The following is a 17,603-nucleotide window of genomic DNA, read 5'->3' as shown; positions in this document are numbered from 1 at the left end:
CAGTGTGATGGAATGTTGGCAGATTGTTTGTGCGTCTGTGGGCAAGCTCGTCGGTGTCCCTGCTGTGGCCTGTTGATCGGCTCTAATAGCAGCTGGTAGTTGCCAGTCAGTGTTGCTGATATGCAGGGGCTTGCTGACGTTTGTCGCTGTTTGCGTATGTTAGTTTACCATAGGTGGCTATGCCCTAGCTAGCAGTGTCTTTGGTCGCTTGTGCTTCCACCTGTGGTTGTGATCGTAGTTTCCCAGAGTGAGGATGAAAGGATTGTTTGAGTGTGTCGAGTTCCTGTATAGTCGTGTGGCGTGTTTTTTGAATACTTCCTTGAGGGTATCAAGGCGGTATTCGTGGTGAAGATTCACGGTGCGTGTGTAGCGTGGAGCGTTGCTAATGATTCGTAGTACCTTGTTCTGTATGATCTGCAGGCGGCGCAGTCGTGTAGGAGCTGCATATCCCCAGACGGGAGCTGCGTACGTCATCAGAGGTCTAATCAGTGTCATGTATAAGGACCTCGACACCCTCCTATTCAGTGTGTTGTCCCTGTTGAGCATTGGGTAGAGCTGTTTGAGCCTCGCGTGTGCTCAGTTGGCAACGTATTCGATGTGGTCCCCCCATGTAAGTTTCCGGTCCAGCCAGACACCAAGGTACCTGACTTTCTCTCGGAAACGTATTGGGCGTGTATGTAGTGTTATTGGTCTACAGTGTTGGTGTTTGCGCAGTAGTTTCGGTCTGCGTGTGAACAGAGCTGCTTCGCACTTGTCGACGTTTACTTTAATACGCCATCGCTCCAACCAAGGCTAAGCTGTTCTGAGTGCTGTCTGTATTCGTGAACTGATGTTCGACGGTTTCCAGTCTTGCGCGAGGATGGCTGTGTCATCCGCGTAGATGGCTAACGTCATGTTTTGTGTTGCTGGGAAGTCATTAATGTACAGGTTAAACAAGATGGTCCCTAGGATGCTCCCTTGGGGTACTCCAGCTTGGATACCGTGTTGTGTTGATTGTTTATCGTGCACGTTAGTGTTGAAACATCTGTTCGTGGGATATGAGTGTATGAGACGTACGAGTCCGTCCGGGAAACCAGCTTCGCTTAGTTTGCGTATGAGTCCATTGTGCCAGAGACGATCGAAAGCCTTTTCGATGTCTAGGAACACGGCCCCTGTGGCTTTGTTCATGTTGTAGCCGTGTGTTATATATTCGACTACGTGGAGGAGTTGTTGTGTTGTCGAGTGGTGATTCCTAAAGCCGAATTGCTCCGGTCTTAGGGCATCGTTGGCGATGCAATGCCTAGTGATACGTTTTAGTATTACCTTCTCAACAATCTTGCTGAGCGAACACAGCAGACTGATGGGTCGTTAATTTTGTGGGAGGGAGTGGTCTTTCCCTGGCTTCCTGAACATCAGGACCTTGGCCGCCTTCCAAAAGTCAGGGAAGTGTTGGTGTGTCAGGATGGCATTCGTTAAGTGTGTGAGGTATTCTACGGCTTTATCCGTGAACTCCTGGAGGACACGGTTTTGAATGCCATCAGGCCCAGGGGCTTTTCTAGCGTTGGTGTGCTTGATAGCCCATGTGACTTCATTTGTGCTAGTACGTCTTATTTCGTTGCGCGAGGGCTGGGCTACAAGTCGTGTAACCTCCTGGTCCGTTTCAAGTGTGAATGCTGGGTCTGAAGGAACCAGATTCGGCATGAAGGACACTGCAAGTGTTGTGGCCATAAGCTCTGCCTTTTCCGTCGCGGAGTAGGCCGGGCCGTCTGGTCCTTGTAACGTGGGAATGTAATGTTTCTCCCTGGTGAAGTGTCTGGCCAGCTGCCACACGCCAGGACGTGTGGTATCCAGCCCAGCGAGTTTCTGTCCCCATTGCTCGTTTCTGAATGTTTGTGTTTTATTCCGTATTATGCCCTGGAGTCTGTTGACGTGCAGTTTATAGAACGGGCGCCTGGTATGCTGCCAGTATCTCCTGAGGCAGTTCCTCATTGAGATAAGGCCCAGGATTTCCTGGGGCAGGGCCGTCGAGTGTTGTCTTGGTGTTGTAAATGGAATGGCGTCAGTCATTGCGTCTTGGACGGCAGTTGTGAGATCCTCCACAGCCTCATCGATTGGCTGTGTGTTGTTAATTTCGTGCGTGTCAGGAATGCGACTATCAAGCGTTTCCTTGAACAGTGTCCAATTCGCACGCTTGTAGTTAAGCATCCTGCATGGTTCGATGTCCTGCAGTGTCTCTTCCATGTGCAGTATTACAGGCATGTGGTCTGAGTCCAGATCGTTTTCAACCATTAGGTTGAGTGTGCATGTGATGCCCTTTATGAGGGCTATATCTAACACGTCTGGCCTATGTCGAGCCTGTGTAGGCACAAACGTGGGAACGTCCGGCCCAAGTATAATGTAGTTTCGGCCTAGTGCATGTTCGTACAGTTTCTTGCCGTTGGAAGTTCGTATTCTTGAGTTCCAATCGGGGTGTTTTGTGTTGAGGTCTCCAGCGGCTATTACCCGCGGTGCTATGTTGAGTACTGTGCTGATATCGCGTGTTACTATGTTTTTAGGAGGTTTGTATAGCGATACCAGTGTGGTGTGAGCTCCGTTGAACTTGACCCCGACGGCCGTAGCCTCTAGTCTTTCAAGTGCTGGGAGCTCGATGTTTGTGTGTTCTATGTCTCTGTGTATGATGATTGCTGTGCCGCCTCCCCTCCTGCCATCCACTCGGTCGGTACGATGGACGCAATACCCTGGGAAGTTTAGTTGTTTGCGAGGCGTAAGCAGTGTTTGGTTCACAAGAGGGATTCTGATACCCTTCCGCTCCACAAACGCGGCCATCTTGGCTTTTTTGCTTGTGATCCCATTGGCATTCCAAAACAGGGTCTGTGAGATTGTGTTTAAGTCTGCGTTTTGGGGCTGGTGTGGTGTATTATCCATGTAGTAGTGTAAAAAGCGGTGTGATAGTGGCTTGGAAGCTAGTCCAGTTGAGCGTACCCGACATGAACTGCATGAAGAGTTGTGAGTCACACCCCATAATCTTCGTGACTATTTCGGTGGTCGTGTGTACGGGGAATAATGTTTCCATTATTCTCTGGAATGTTGTCGTAATGTTGGTCATGTCGGCTGCGAGTTATTGGTCGTGTTAGCGGCCGCTTGTTCCAGTGTTGGCGTTTGGTGAGGGCTGGCCTGAGAGTCGGCTGTTCGTGTGGCAGTTGTGGGTGCCTGTGTATTCTCTGTGGTGAGTGGGTGTGTTATGTGGGTTGTTGAGTTGGTGTCCGGGTTGTGTTCGTGAGTGTTGGTGTCCTGTTGTCTGTGTACTTGTTGTGGTGTGGTCGTGTTCCTCGTGCTGCAGCTGTTTCTCCTTCTCCTCCTCCTCTGGCGCTGTGGTTGTCCCTGTGTAGGTGTGTTTTCTGTAGCCTGTGGTGGGCTGCAGTCCGCGATCTCAGGGGGTAGGGTGGTGTTGTTGCTGGTTTCGTACGGTGTGCACGGTGCGGGTGTGGTGTCAGGTGTTGTGTTATACTGTTGTGTGTCTGTTGCTGGGGGTGTTTGCTGAGCGTATTCTGAGCTCTGGGGCTCCTCTGACCATCCCGCGCTGCTGGGGCTGCCAGCGACCACTCCAGTGAAGGATATTTCACTTCTTACTGGGCGCGGGGGCAGTTTTGGAACTGTGATGGCGGTAGGTTTCGCATGTTTCGCGATTTTGCGCCTCAGAGCTGCTTTGTAAGCAATGCACCCTCTGTAGTTTGCCTGATGGGCAGCACCACAGTTGGCGCACTTGCAAGGTGCTGTATGGGGGAGTTTGCAGCGTTGGGTCGTGTGACGGCCAGCGCAAATGCGGCAGCGGGGTGTGAGACCGCATCTGATACCCGCGTGCGCAAAGCGCTGGCAGTTGTGGCGTTGTTGGGGGGTGCACGGCGTGTTGTATACCTCTACATTGACGACCATGTGAAGAAATAGCTTCAACTTCAGCAGGTCGCGGGACTTGGCCGTGTCGGCCTATTCCGCCATGTAGTTATGAGACGGTCTCGCTGTGCCGAACTCTGACATTCGGTTTACTCGAATGCACTTCCACCCGAGAGCAGAGAGTTCATTGTGTACTGTGTCGGTCGGAGTTCGTGAGTCTATCCCCTTTATCACGTACTGTTGTGTTTTTTCCAGGACTGTCCTGTATGTGAAGTGCTCTACCTTCCTTTCTTTGAGAAAGTCCAGTAAGTTTGTGTAATCTGACTTGTTCGCCACGTACAGTGCGGCGTGTTCCCCGGTGAGCTTAGAGTAGTATGTTGTGGGGCTGTGTTGATTGTTAAATTCCTTGTTTAGGAGACTTAGGTCTCCGTAGTTGTGTATGATGACTGGTGGGAAGCCAGTCGCGGTGTTGTTTGTGTTCTGCGTAGCTGCTTGTATATTTGTGGTTGCTGCAGCCGCAGGGTTGTTTGTGTTGGTCCCTGTGTTGCCTTTGTTGTTGGTTCGCGATGTAGATGGTGTTGGCAACAGCACTTGGCTGTTGCCTCGTGAGTTTGTGGGCTCACTTGTTTGCGTGTTTGGTGGCTGTTTGCGTCGTGGGCTGACCTGCTGCCATGGCCCGTCTTCGTCTGTGTTGGTTGTATCCTCCGTCGGCTCTGGCTCCGGTTCCGTCGGTGCCTGGGCCGCCAGAGGTGAAATAGAGGGCATGTCCTTCGGTTTATCAGCAGGTGCCTGTGTGTGTGGTGTGGGTGTTTCTGTCTGTGTGTTTTCACTGCCCATCAGCTCCTGCTGTTCCACGATCTGTTTGTCCTTCAAGGCAACCTGCTCTTGGAAGGTGGACAGTGGGACGGAAATGATGGCGGGAGTAGCCGGCATTTCCACGTCTTGTGCTGCAGCTTTGCTGCGGGTAAGTGGTGGGGAAGCACAGGAAAGATCGGACATCTTTGCTGTTTCAGGAGTTTTTATTTGGATAGGGAAGGGTGGATGCACGACAATTTTGCTCTTTTCACGAGACGACAATATTTGCTTTTTAGCGAAAGTGCTGTGTATCGTGTTCCTACAGAAGAGGGGTGTCCCTACGACCTATCTGCGCGGAGTGCAATGCGCGGCGCAAGAGAGCGCGGGTTGAAGAGAGCGGCCTACAGTGCGCGGGGTTATCCGACGTGAACGGGCCCCTGACACTGAGATTACCCTACCAAAGAGCGGGAGAGTCCTGCTGGGGAAGTTTGCAACCGAAGTTGCAGGGAGTTGAGCCGAAACTCTTGCCACTTAGTGCCCGGAAGTGTTAAGCGGCTTGGGCTAGTTCGTGCCGCTCAGTAGAGCGTCACCGGCAGCTACGCCAGTTGCAGCTTGTTAGAGACCACTCCGAGGAGCTATCAGCGGGCAGCTACGCCAGGTGCAGAGAGCAGCGTTCCGCTCGGGTCGGCTGCTCGACTGCGAGGGGGGGCTTTTCGTTTGAAGGGAGACTTGAACCTAGGACCTCTCGTTCCGCAGCTGCTCACGCTAACCACGGGACCATGGCACTCCAGTTACCGAGGTATAGCTGGGAGTATTTAAATAAAACGATAATTAATGTGGCTTATACTAACAAAGAGAGAGAGGGGCTGGCCAGTACTTACCTCAGCTCAGTACAGCCGATAGATACACATAAAACAGAACCAAAAATTTACGTTCCTAGCTTTCGGAACAAATGTTCCTTCATCGGGGAGGAGAGAGGGGAAAGAAAGGGAAGAAGGGAAAGGAGATTCAGTTACTCACAACCCAGGTTATGAAGCAACAGGGAAAGGGACAACCATGCCTCCATCCTTGCTACCCTCCCTATTTTCCTTTCCCTGTTGCTTCATAACCTGGGTTGTGAGTAACTGAATCTCCTTTCCCTTCTTCCCTTTCTTTCCCCTCTCTCCTCCCCGATGAAGGAACATTTGTTCTGAAAGCTAGGAACGTAAATTTTTGGTTCTGTTTTATGTGTATCTATCGGCTGTACTGAGCTGAGGTAAGTACTGGCCAGCCCTCTATCTCTTTGTTAGTATTTGTTTCACATCTTTATATGAGATTTTCCATTAATCAATTAGTGTGGCTTGTCAGGCTTTCTTGATGGATCTGTTGCAAATGAACTTCTTGGGTTTGCCACCAAATTGTATTGTATAAATATCACAATATTTTATCAACACAACTGCTCGACATCTTCAGGTGATGAGAGCTGCTACTGTCACTGGTGCAAGAGATGACTGATGATATGCCTGGCATATCTGTATATTAGCATAGCAATTCTAGTGGAATACCATTCTTAGGCATTGTAGCTCACTAGGTAAACTGTCTGCATCTGAGACTACATGTGCTCTATGCACCAAAGAATGTATGACACTACCATGTTGTGGAGGGTGATGACAACTTGTGGCCGAAAATATAGCTCCTATGAGTTGGTTTGTGATAGACAGTTGGCAAGTCCCAAATGTTCGTGCTTCGAGCAGTATGTAGATGATATACTTGTGGTATGGCCCATGTGAAATAAAGACATATTACCTGTGTCCCTCTGGCAAGCAAACTCACTCCATCCGAATATACATTTTACAATTGAAGTGGAGAAATATGGCATTTTACCATTCCTGGATGTCTTGGTCAGACAAAAAGCTGATGGTACACTGGGACATAGTGTCTACTGCAAGCCAACTCATAGGAACTATATTTGCAGCCCATAAGTTGTCATCACCCAGCAAAATGCGGTAGTGTCTTAAACTCTTTGGTGCATAGAGCACATGTGATCTCAGATGCTGACAGTCTACATGGTGAGCTACAACACCTAAGAATGATATTCCAACAGAATGGCTATTCTGATTGACAGATATGTCGTTCATTCCATTCTAGGCACATTTGAAACAGGGATGTAAATGAAGATGCAGAGGCACCCATTGTAATGGTGTTCATCCTATTTTGGTGGCATTTATTGAACAAAGTAAGAGCATATGGACTATCAGACCAATTGTGTGATTGGATTGAGGAGTTCCTAGATAACAGGACACAGCATGTTATTCTCAATGGAGAGAAGTCTTCCGAAGTAAGAGTAATTTCAGGTGTGCTGCAGGGGAGTGTCATAGGACCGTTGCTATTCACAATATACATAAATGACCTGGTGGATGACATCGGAAGTTCACTGAGGCTTTTTGCAGACGATGCTGTGGTGTATCGAGAGGTTGTAACAATGGAAAATTGTACTGAAATGCAGGAGGATCTGCAGCGAATTGACGCATGGTGCAGGGAATGGCAACTGAATCTCAATGTAGACAAGTGTAATGTGCTGCGAATACACAGAAAGATAGATCCTTTATCATTTAGCTACAAAATAGCAGGTCAGCAACTGGAAGCAGTTAATACCATAAATTATCTGGGAGTACGCATTAGGAGTGATTTAAAATGGAATGATCATATAATGTTGATTGTCGGTAAAGCAGATGCCAGACTGAGATTCATTGGAAGAATCCTAAGGAAATGCAATCCGAAAACAAAGGAAGTAGGTTACAGTACGCTTGTTCGACCACTGCTGGAATACTGCTCAGCAGTGTGGGATCCGTACCAGATAGGGTTGATAGAAGAGATAGAGAAGATCCAACGGAGAGCAGCGCGCTTCGTTACAAGATCATTTAGTAATCGCGAAAGCGTTACGGAGATGATAGATAAACTCCAGTGGAAGACTCTGCAGGAGAGACGCTCAGTAGCTCGGTACGGGCTTTTGTCAAAGTTTCGAGAACATACCTTCACCGAAGAGTCAAGCAGTATATTGCTCCCTCCTACGTATATCTCGCGAAGAGACCATGAGGATAAAATCAGAGAGATTAGAGCCCACACAGAGGCATACCGACAATCCTTCTTTCCACGAACAATACGAGACTGGAATAGGAGAACCGATAGAGGTACTGAAGGTACCCTCTGCCACACACCGTCAGGTGGCTTGCGGAGTATGGATGTAGATGTAGATGTAGATGTCTTCAAGAATAGAAAGAATCCTCAAAAGGCACAACATCAAGTGTGTGTTTAGGTCACCAGCAAAATTGAGGAATTTATGGTGCTCTGTCAAACATGACCTTGGCCTTAGGGAATGTGGTGTGTGTAAGTTCCCATGCCAATGTGGAAAATCTTATTTTACACAGACATGCCCAACCATGCACTAACATTGCATTGAACACCATTATCATTCATGCCTGGGACAACCTGGTAAATCAGCAGTAGCAGAGCATTGTCTGTTCATGGGGCATCATTTTGTATGAAAAGACTAAAATGTTATCCCCAGCATCGTCTTTCTGGGACTGTGTTGTTAAGGAGGCCATACATATCCACCATATCCACACGGCAGACAATCTTGTCTACAGGGATGCAAGTTTTCAATTAAACACTGCCTCGAATCCAGCACTGGTTGCCATTAAATGAAAACAGGGAAAACAAGAACTTCAGATTCACAACTGTATGAATGCACTGCTGAGATTTGATTCAGCCTTTAACCACAGGAGCATCCAGCAGCAGTCTTTGCCCGCAGTGCATGTGTGGAAGGCCTTTCTGTAGGTCCCAGCAGGGGCACTAGGAGCACTGCTTTCCTCCAACTGCAAGCGTCTTCCAGTGCACATGTATTGCCTTCTCCTGGCCTGATAGATTTTGACACTGTTATGCATTTATAATCAGTTACATCTTGCACCAGTGACAGCAGCAGCTATCATCACCTGAAGATGTCGAGCAGTTGCGCTGATGAAATGTTGTGGAATTTACACAGTACGATCTGGCAGCAGATCTGAGAAGTGTATTTGCATAACGATAATTGTTTACATCTTTAATGTCCCCCTTCTTGAAGAATGGAACAACCTTTCAGGTCTACTGAACTTGTGGGGAACATAATAAATAATCTGGGATACAATCAGCTGCATAAGACTATGATGATTTTGAGAACTAATTTAAAGTGTATATGAATATTGAAGCACATTAAATGCGGTATATGGTTCAACAAGTTGAGGAAACAAATTTGTAAAATGTGAGAAAATGCTTGCTATGCCTTCAAGCTTTTTTTAAAAACTGAGCCGCTTAGAGTTAGTACACACACACACACACACACACACACACAAAAAGCAAGAACACCTCATCAACAAATGACTGCCATCTCAAGAGCAGCCAGAGATAGTGGTCATGCGTGTGTGTGTGTGTGTGTGTGTGTGTGTGTGTGTGTGTGTGTGTGTGTGTGTGTGTGTGTATGTGTATGTGTGCGCGCGCGCGTTTCATTTTTGAAGGCTTTGGGCAGTAGCTCATTGTGTAACAGTCTTTTTGTTGTGTCTGTCTGCTAATGAACTCTGTCATCTTTATGGTCAGTAGCAGTATATCTTTTTCATAATATTGTTGATATTCAAAGTGCACTTTCCATTGTTTGATACTATTATTAATGGGCCTCTTCATGTAATCATTATTATATGTGGAAGTGGAGAAATTCCTTTAACCCAAACTGCGTTTTCATTTTCTTTTGTTGGAAGGTTTCGTGCCTTTTCTTCTTATCCATTCTTGTTAAACAGCGATCAGCATGAAAAATGCAACACTTCAGTTTCTTTAAAAAATATTATTTAAATTTTTTTGTTTAAAATCCTAGTCACTTTTATGACACTAATCCAGTATTTTATGATAAACTGTTGTGTATAGACCCATCTAGGTGTCTAACAATGAAGAAAGGACGAGTATAAACAAATTCAGCCAGAGGTATAGAAGTAATAAAATAATTTTTACTTCAAGCAAATTTTTAGGAAGCTCAGGAAGGTAATGTAGCTCTATTTTGGTTTTCTACACTTCTCATTACAGACCTGTCTTCACATTGTCAAAATTGTGCATTACTTCCTCTTCTGCCAATCATGTAATCAAACCTTTCAGGTATGCTACTGATTACTGCTGCAATGTCCTCTGGAGGAATAACATCGTATTCTTTCAAATTTTTAAGTAGATAACTTAACTATCCTATAAGTTTGCTCCTCTGATGCTGTTGGACCTATAAAAGATGTTGATTTTTTGTTGGAATAGTTATTTATGTTACTGTCACATTATGAAAGTTGAAAGTTTGTTTCATAATGATGTTTCATGGCAGCTATATGTTAAGTCAGTGATGTTACACAGTTATGGGCAGTTTGCTTCATTGGCATTTTATAGGTCATATATTTGTTCTCATTGGGAGGGGGGGGGGGGGGACCCTACATTTATCTGCTTGAGAAAAAATATACGTACAAACACATCAAACAATATTTATGGAACAATAAACAATTCCTGTTACTTTATCCTTTGTATCTTGTTTCCTTTTTAAGTGTCAGATAATGCCAAAAATTGATTTTCTCTTTAAGTAGGTCTGCCTTTTATACTGTTGAAAATATTTTCATTAAAACATTTACCTTATGTTGTTATTTATGCATAATGTAGGCTTTTTATTCATTGAGGTACTGGTATTCGAAAACAAAAGTACTGGTACCTTTATGCTCTCAGATATTTTCTCTCTCTTGTGGAAGAACACAGGTAGGAAAAATACCTGGCCCTGCTGCAATCTTTGCAGTGTGTTATGAAAACAAAGCAAACTGCAAAATAAAGATTAATAAGACACTGAAGTCCAAAATCCGTTACCGTGCGAGATGTGTCAGAAAAGTAATGAGACTGACAATATTGCCATCGATCTGGCGATGCTGGGTTGTTCTATTTATGTAGATTGGTGTGTCCAGGCTGGGTTTCAGCTCTGTAGATTGGTGTGTCCAGGCTGGGTTTCAGCTCTGTACAGCCATCACAGGTTTTTCGAGAGTATCAGCACTTGAGTTGTTTTTGTTGTGTGGTACGAAAATGGAACAGAGAAATTTAGGGCAATGTAATGCCATCAAGTTTTGTGTTAAACTTGGGGAATTTGAGAGTGCGGCCTTTGAAAAGTTGAAACAGGCATATGGACAACATTCCTTATCAAGAGCACAAGTTTTTCACTGGCACAAACCATTTTTGGGATGTGGAGAACATGTTGAAGATGAACCTCGCTCCGGGAACATTCAACTTCAAAAACAGACAAAAGCATCGAACGTGTGCATGTTCTTGTAATATAAGACCGACTGATGTTTAACAATAAGCGCAATGAGTGCCCTGTTAAACATAAATATTCAGGAAAAGTTTTAATCGAGTGAGACCAGACATTGCAGGCAAGTGGACTGCAACATGACAATTTCCTATGTTACACAGCCACATCCATTACAGAATTTTTTATCTCGAAAGGCATTCCAATTGTTCCACAGTCCCTCTATTCACCTGATCTGAGTCCTTGTGACTTTCTTCTTTTCCTGAAATTATGTCTTAAAAGGATGTAATTTTGGGACTCTGGAGAACATTCAAAAGAATGTCACCGAAATGTTAACGGTCTTACCAGTTGAAGCCTTTCAATGCTGCTACCAAGACTGGGAACAATGAGTCCACCAGTGTATAGCTGCCAAAGGGAACTACTCTGAAAGGGACAATGTTGTTGTTTGAAAAAGAAAAAGAAAAAACTTTTGTAAATAAAATAATCAATCTCATTACTTTCCTCACACACCTCATAACAGGAGTGAGCTCTGCAACAGTAGGTTAACTTCCGATGTCAGCATATGATGCCATAGTCTCATGTTTCTGCGCGTATGGCTGGTAGCTGATTTACTTGTAAACGCACGACACGCATGCACAGTGAGTAGTCAGTTTTAACCAGGAAGTCGCTCATGTAAAATTGGCTGAAGAAATTAGCTGAGGATATCTTGGAAAGAGTTTGTAGAAGTCACAAAAAGAAGTGATAAGTAACTGAGACAGTATGGGGTTCCAAGTGGCAAATTGCCTTATTGAGTGTTAAAATTCATCACATCAATAAAGGAGACTTATTTGTGAGCCACTACTGAATGTTACTCATCAAACTGATGGCATGCATTTGATGGTCACCTAAGCGTTCTTGATGTAACAATGAAAACAAGGCATAATTTTTTTTAAAAAAGTTTGTTTTTTAGTATGCTCTCCACAAAGTTTTGCCCCAGTTACTTATGTATTGGATTTTCAAAAGGTTTGCTGAGTATCCATCTAAGCTGTATTTTCCTCCTGCTTTCAAAAACAAATGCTGACCACAAAGGAAGAAGTTAAATTTGAGGAAGAGGTGAGTCTGTGATATAGAAAAATCCATTGAAAAGGAAACAAGGAGCAAAGCAATATGTGGGGTGGCCTCACGTTGGTGGATCCAGTTCAGAGCCAGGAAGCGTCAGCGCAGCTGACGGCTTGTCAATCAGTGACTTCACTTAGCTGATGATGCCAACTGATGAAGCTGTAGTGGCTTGGCCTTACATTTGAATGACAACTATCCTGGGACTGCATATGTTGAATTCACAACACTGAAGGAATGCTTCTGCTGATAGAGCTGGATGTGTAATGACAGGAGGTAGCCTCTCATCATGTCATTGGCTGTGGAAATACTGTGTTCCAGTTACAGCATGTGCGAATCTGATGGCAGAACATTGCATTGCACATTGCTGAGCAAGCACTATTGCTGTTTGCAGCTGCAAAATTACATCGGTGGCTGGTTGCCGGATCACTGTTTTTGTAAAATTCTCACACTTGGGATGCATGGTCTGCTCCCAAAAACGCTACATATCAGCTGAATTCCAAAAGCCCACTCTCCTTTGATTTGTTGTCCATGTGCAAACATTCCTTTAGACATAAACTTTCTTTTGAAACATCTTGTAGAACTTTTTTCTCCTATGTTGTCGTCATCAGCTGTTTCACATATCCAAGCTTTCGTTATATTGCCTCACAGTTCAGGTATAGAGATGGCTTTGATGGCTTAGCAGGCCAATACTGGCATGAAACATGTGGCCATGCAGGTTACACATAACAGGGGGGTAGAGGGCTTAACTAGGTTGGCAAAGTTTGCATCTTTAATTTTCTGATTTTCCAGTTTGTGACCACCTTGCTCAAAATGTAAAACAGTAGCTGAATAGTGGTATACCAGTGAGTGTGATCCACTGTGGCAGACCATTTACTCAAGTCTTATGTTTAGACTGTTCAGATTTTTCTCAAATTGCTTCTTGTTACTATGTAATTTAGGACCTCTTTGCCAGTAAACTATATGATACATGTATCTTGTTCTGTATCGGGTTTCTCAGGACTAAATTAACATATTGTTTTCCATGTATAACACTTTTTCTGGTGTTCCATTAATCTTAATTAATGATATGCCCCATATTTTCTCTTTGCAATAATTACAGAAATTCAGTTACCAGATGTAGAAGTTCACCAAACTGCTGTATTTCGTTATCTTTGGGAAACTAGGAATTAGGGTTCATTGTTAAGATATTGCTTTCATTGGAGAAGTTTTATTGAGAAATTTTGTTGTTCAAAAGCCAAAATGGTGTAACTGAACAGAAGGCAATTAAGAAAAGATAGGAATTTTAGAATACATTCATTTAGTTTAGTCACAAATGGAATGATAAAATAAAACATGACCTTTGATTATCTCTGTTTTAGAACTAATAAAATTTAGCTGTGAATAATAAGAATTTGCTTTTTGTTTCTTCAAGGAGTGATACACAGTTACGTAACACATCAACAAGTACAAGTAATTACAACTCGAACAGTGATATGCCATCATATGTGAGAGGATTTGAGCCAGGCCTTCACAGACACGGAGACAGTAAGTGAATTGATTCATGTAAAATCAGTATGCAGTGTTAAAATTAAACAAATACTGTAATAACAGTAGGAAAAATTGAAAACTAAAAATTTAGTGCAATTGTACTATCTTTAAGTATTTATTTACATCACCCACCACTCGCCTGCATGTGAGTGGCTGCCTGCCCTCACTTTTTGTGTGTTGCTTCCATCATGGGAATTTCTGTTATCATATATTCACATGAGTATAATATTTTTGTAATATTCACAGAAGTATAATTTTCACAATTTCAGTGTTAGAAATTTTATAATATCAGAAAGAAAAAAATCATATTATTTATTTATTTTTTCAGCACTTAGTTGAAAATGAGTTGTCATTAAACAATCAAAAGGAATTTTTCAGCTTGGTCACAGTTAATGTTAATCACCTTAAAACATGATCACATTAAAGTTGACGTGTTTCGGAAGAGCAAGCTTCCACTTTCAGTGCAGACATGCACCGAAACAGAAATAAGGATACTAGGGACAGGAAAATTTCAAGAAAATGATAATGTGAAAAGTAAGGTGAAATTGGCAGTTTTTTTGCAAGAAAAGGTGAAATAGGCAATTTTTACGAATTATCATGACATTTGTCTTTTTCCCATGGCCAAAATTTTATAAACCCAAGGAAGATAGTTTACCAATATCCATTACTGATAGTCATTGAATGTTGAAACTTAATTTTGCCTTCTTTTTCCCTCAACACTGAGGTTCAGTGTACAGCCTTCTGATGTTCATGTCGAGCCTTAAAATGACACAACAAACAATGACATTATGTCAAAATTGCACAGGAGTTGGAAAAAAAGACGATAAACATACTAAAAAAAAAAAAAAAAAAAAACACTAAATCTGTGAAGAAAGTAACAGCAAATCTTCCAAAAAATCGAATTTGTCAACAACGGCACTAGAATATGCAAAAAATAGCACCAAAACTGATAAAAAAATAACCCTGAAATTGGACAAAATAACACTGAATTTAGTGATAAAAATATTTTTTCCTCTCTCTAAGAAGACCTCATTGAATAAAAACAAACAATTACCTCCTAAACTGAAAAACTACTACTTCAGAATATGTTTTACTTGTTTACTTCCAAAGAGGATTACCAAGTAAGTGAAGAAAAAAGAACTTATTGATTTTCATTTGTTTTCTTAATGAACAGGTATATTCACATACTTATAAAGTTGTGTGTCTGAAGGTAGAGTCTTGCTTTTTCAAAATGCATATGTTTTTATGAATCAGATTTGAAAGTGTATTAGCAACTTAGAATAGTGATAGATTTATGATATTATTTGACAACAGTTATCGACAGTAATGATAGCTTCCAGTGTCACAACAAATTCCTGGAATATTTTTCTAGTAGAGAATGAGACTAAAAAAATGTGAAAACAGTGTAATGTGAAGACTCAATTGAGTAACCTTATTAAAATTATAGCTGTGTGCCCTCAGAATCTCTAGGACAGTTCAAAATTCTTATACCATTCAAGTAAATGGAACCATTACATAAGTATCTTAAAATCATATTGCAGCTAACACATTGCGACCACCATCAATACCATCACATAGTGTCAGTTGTACAATGTGATACCTAAATATGGACAAGTGAAGGTCAAAATTAAAAAAGCATCAGCAGTTGTTAGGACTAGTGTGAGTATGAATGCCTGGTTTGTTAGGCTCAGTGTGTTGACATGGTAAGAGTTTTGACAAAATCGTGGCATTGTGGTCTTTGAATGGTGATTAGATCTCTAAATCGATTCCCGCATTAGAGGTACCTTACTTTCAGGAACATTTGACAATGGACAGGACGTCCCAAAATCGATAATGCGAAACAAAATAAAAAGGTGTCCCAAAATCGATAATGTAAAACAAAGTAATAATAATTGGTACAATGCAGTCTCAGGAGTCAGTTAACTCAGACGACATAAAATTATGCTGTGTATCCCTTAAAAGCACCAAGAACAATAGAAAGGTGTAAAAGTTAAATGTAGGTCTCCCTACAGTCAGTTTGCAAGTCAGAGGAATGTACCAGCATATCATCTCCATTAGAACTATGTTTACTAAAACATATTCAAACCAGCCTTAAGTTTGATGACAGTTTACTTTTTATTATAGGAAAAGTAATTATTTTTTCAATGTTTATATAGCCACTCTACCTCAGTTAAAATAATTTTGTGATTGACATTTCAGCAATTTGTTTGGTGGGGGACAGCTACCAATCAGTTGTGGTAGTTTGTTCCCGAGCTCAACTACTGCAAATACTGCCATCCATCCCCTCACTCACTACTGCAAACTGTGAATTACAAAGTTATTTTAATTGACCTATTGTTCATCTTTCCCAGTTTTGATGTTATGAGATGTTTTCTTTTGCCTACATCTTTTGTCTTTTGTTTGGGTGCTTGTTTCTTTGTTTTCATTCCAGAAGTTTATCTACAATGTAGTTTGTGGCATGCATACATAAAAAGACTGGTTAGAGGAGGAGCCAATTGTAACCCTTATGATACCCACTTTTAATATTTTGTGTCTTGCTAACAGTGTTACATTAGCAGGAAAATATCAATTTAAATGGTATTCCATTTGTTTGCTAAGCTTTAAGATAAGGACACAACACTTAAGCTAAATCATTTCAGCCACACAGTGATATAAGCATAAGTCAAAACCAGTGAAGCAAAATTAACAAGGGTAGTACATTGTTAAAATCTTGTAAAGGAATTCATCCCACCAGATTTAGTAGAAGTAAGAATCCCTGTTTGGGTTATAGTGTGTAAGTGCAGTGCATTCATGTGAAATTGATGTGTTAGATGAATCCAACATCGTTCACTATAAATTACGTGACAGTGGAAAAATGTTGGAAGCATAAATAAATAATGCTCATATTGGTATGAAAATGAAAATAATCCACTCAAGGTAAGTAAAGAATTGTTGGGCAGTAATTACCTTAAAGAGGTGAAATATTTAGTACTGCTGATAGACTCATAAGAAAGTGCACATACATTCCTAGCTTTCATAACTATTAGTTGCCTCCTTGGGGGGGGGGGGGGGGGGGAGACAATTTAAATCTTAAGGACAGGTTATGAGACCCATAAATGAGAGGGATTCATCTGTTTTAAGAGTGGGGCGAGGCAAATATGAATGGGGAAGTGTCAGAGAAAGTAGGAGATCAAATATAGTACATTGTGTAACACAGTGCCGACTTCAGTTCAGAGACTATGGCAGAGCGATAAGTTAAGATGGGTTATGGCAAGAGAAAGGAATAGTCCAATTAAGAACAAGGGGAAAAGATTACAAAAGAATGGAGTGACAATGGGAAGGAGAATGAAGTTATTAGTTTTGAAAGCTAGGACAGTGTTCACTGTTGGCAGTACTAAATATTTTACCTCTTGAAGGTAAGTACTGGCCAGCAATTTTGTCTGGTTTATATATATATATATATATATGTATAATATGCAATTATTATTGTGCTCAGTTTCATGATTACCTATGTAAAGATATACCCAAACTGTATTGAATTGCACATATCCTATGATGTGTATCAGACTGGTATAAACTTGCTATCAGAATTTGATGGGTACACATATCTGCACATGAGTTGAATAGGAACATCATATGCATTTAAAGGCTTAATCTGAGAGCTGACCACAGGTTCAAGACTGGAACAAACATTAAAAGAATATTAGGGCATTCAATATAAATGAACAAAGCATACAATGATAATACAAAAATCTCTGTACCACACTAATAGGCTTGAAAGCTGTCTACATTTACTGGCATTAGGAAGGAAGGAAATTTTATGTACCACCATTTCTTAGCTGGAAGTTTAATGATATTTAACAAGAAGTGTAGAGGGAATTATCTTGCTCATGTAAAAAAATATTCCAGCATTTGTGTGACACGATTACAGGAAATTAGTGAAATCTCCTTTAGGGTGGCTGGATGGAGATTTGAACCTCACTCCTTTCAAGCCAAAATACAGTGCTTTAACCAT

The 17,603-nt window shown here is 42.1% G+C and overlaps 1 protein-coding gene across 1 annotated transcript in view; it reads left to right on the top strand.

Annotated features, from left to right (window-relative positions):
- LOC126116362 (protocadherin-like wing polarity protein stan) overlaps nucleotides 1-17,603 on the top strand; it is a 365,097-nt gene that overhangs the window by 292,340 nt on the left and 55,154 nt on the right. The window contains exon 38 of the mRNA XM_049915035.1: nucleotides 13,494-13,606. Coding sequence (XP_049770992.1) covers nucleotides 13,494-13,606 — 113 coding nt within the window. The remainder of the gene's footprint in view (nucleotides 1-13,493; nucleotides 13,607-17,603) is intronic.

Source organism: Schistocerca cancellata, chromosome 1 (assembly GCF_023864275.1).
Source record: "Schistocerca cancellata isolate TAMUIC-IGC-003103 chromosome 1, iqSchCanc2.1, whole genome shotgun sequence".
In the NCBI taxonomy this organism is placed as follows: Eukaryota; Metazoa; Arthropoda; class Insecta; order Orthoptera; family Acrididae; genus Schistocerca; species Schistocerca cancellata.
The sequence above is the reverse complement of the archived record's forward strand: the minus strand, read 5'-3'. Positions and strand labels throughout refer to the sequence as shown.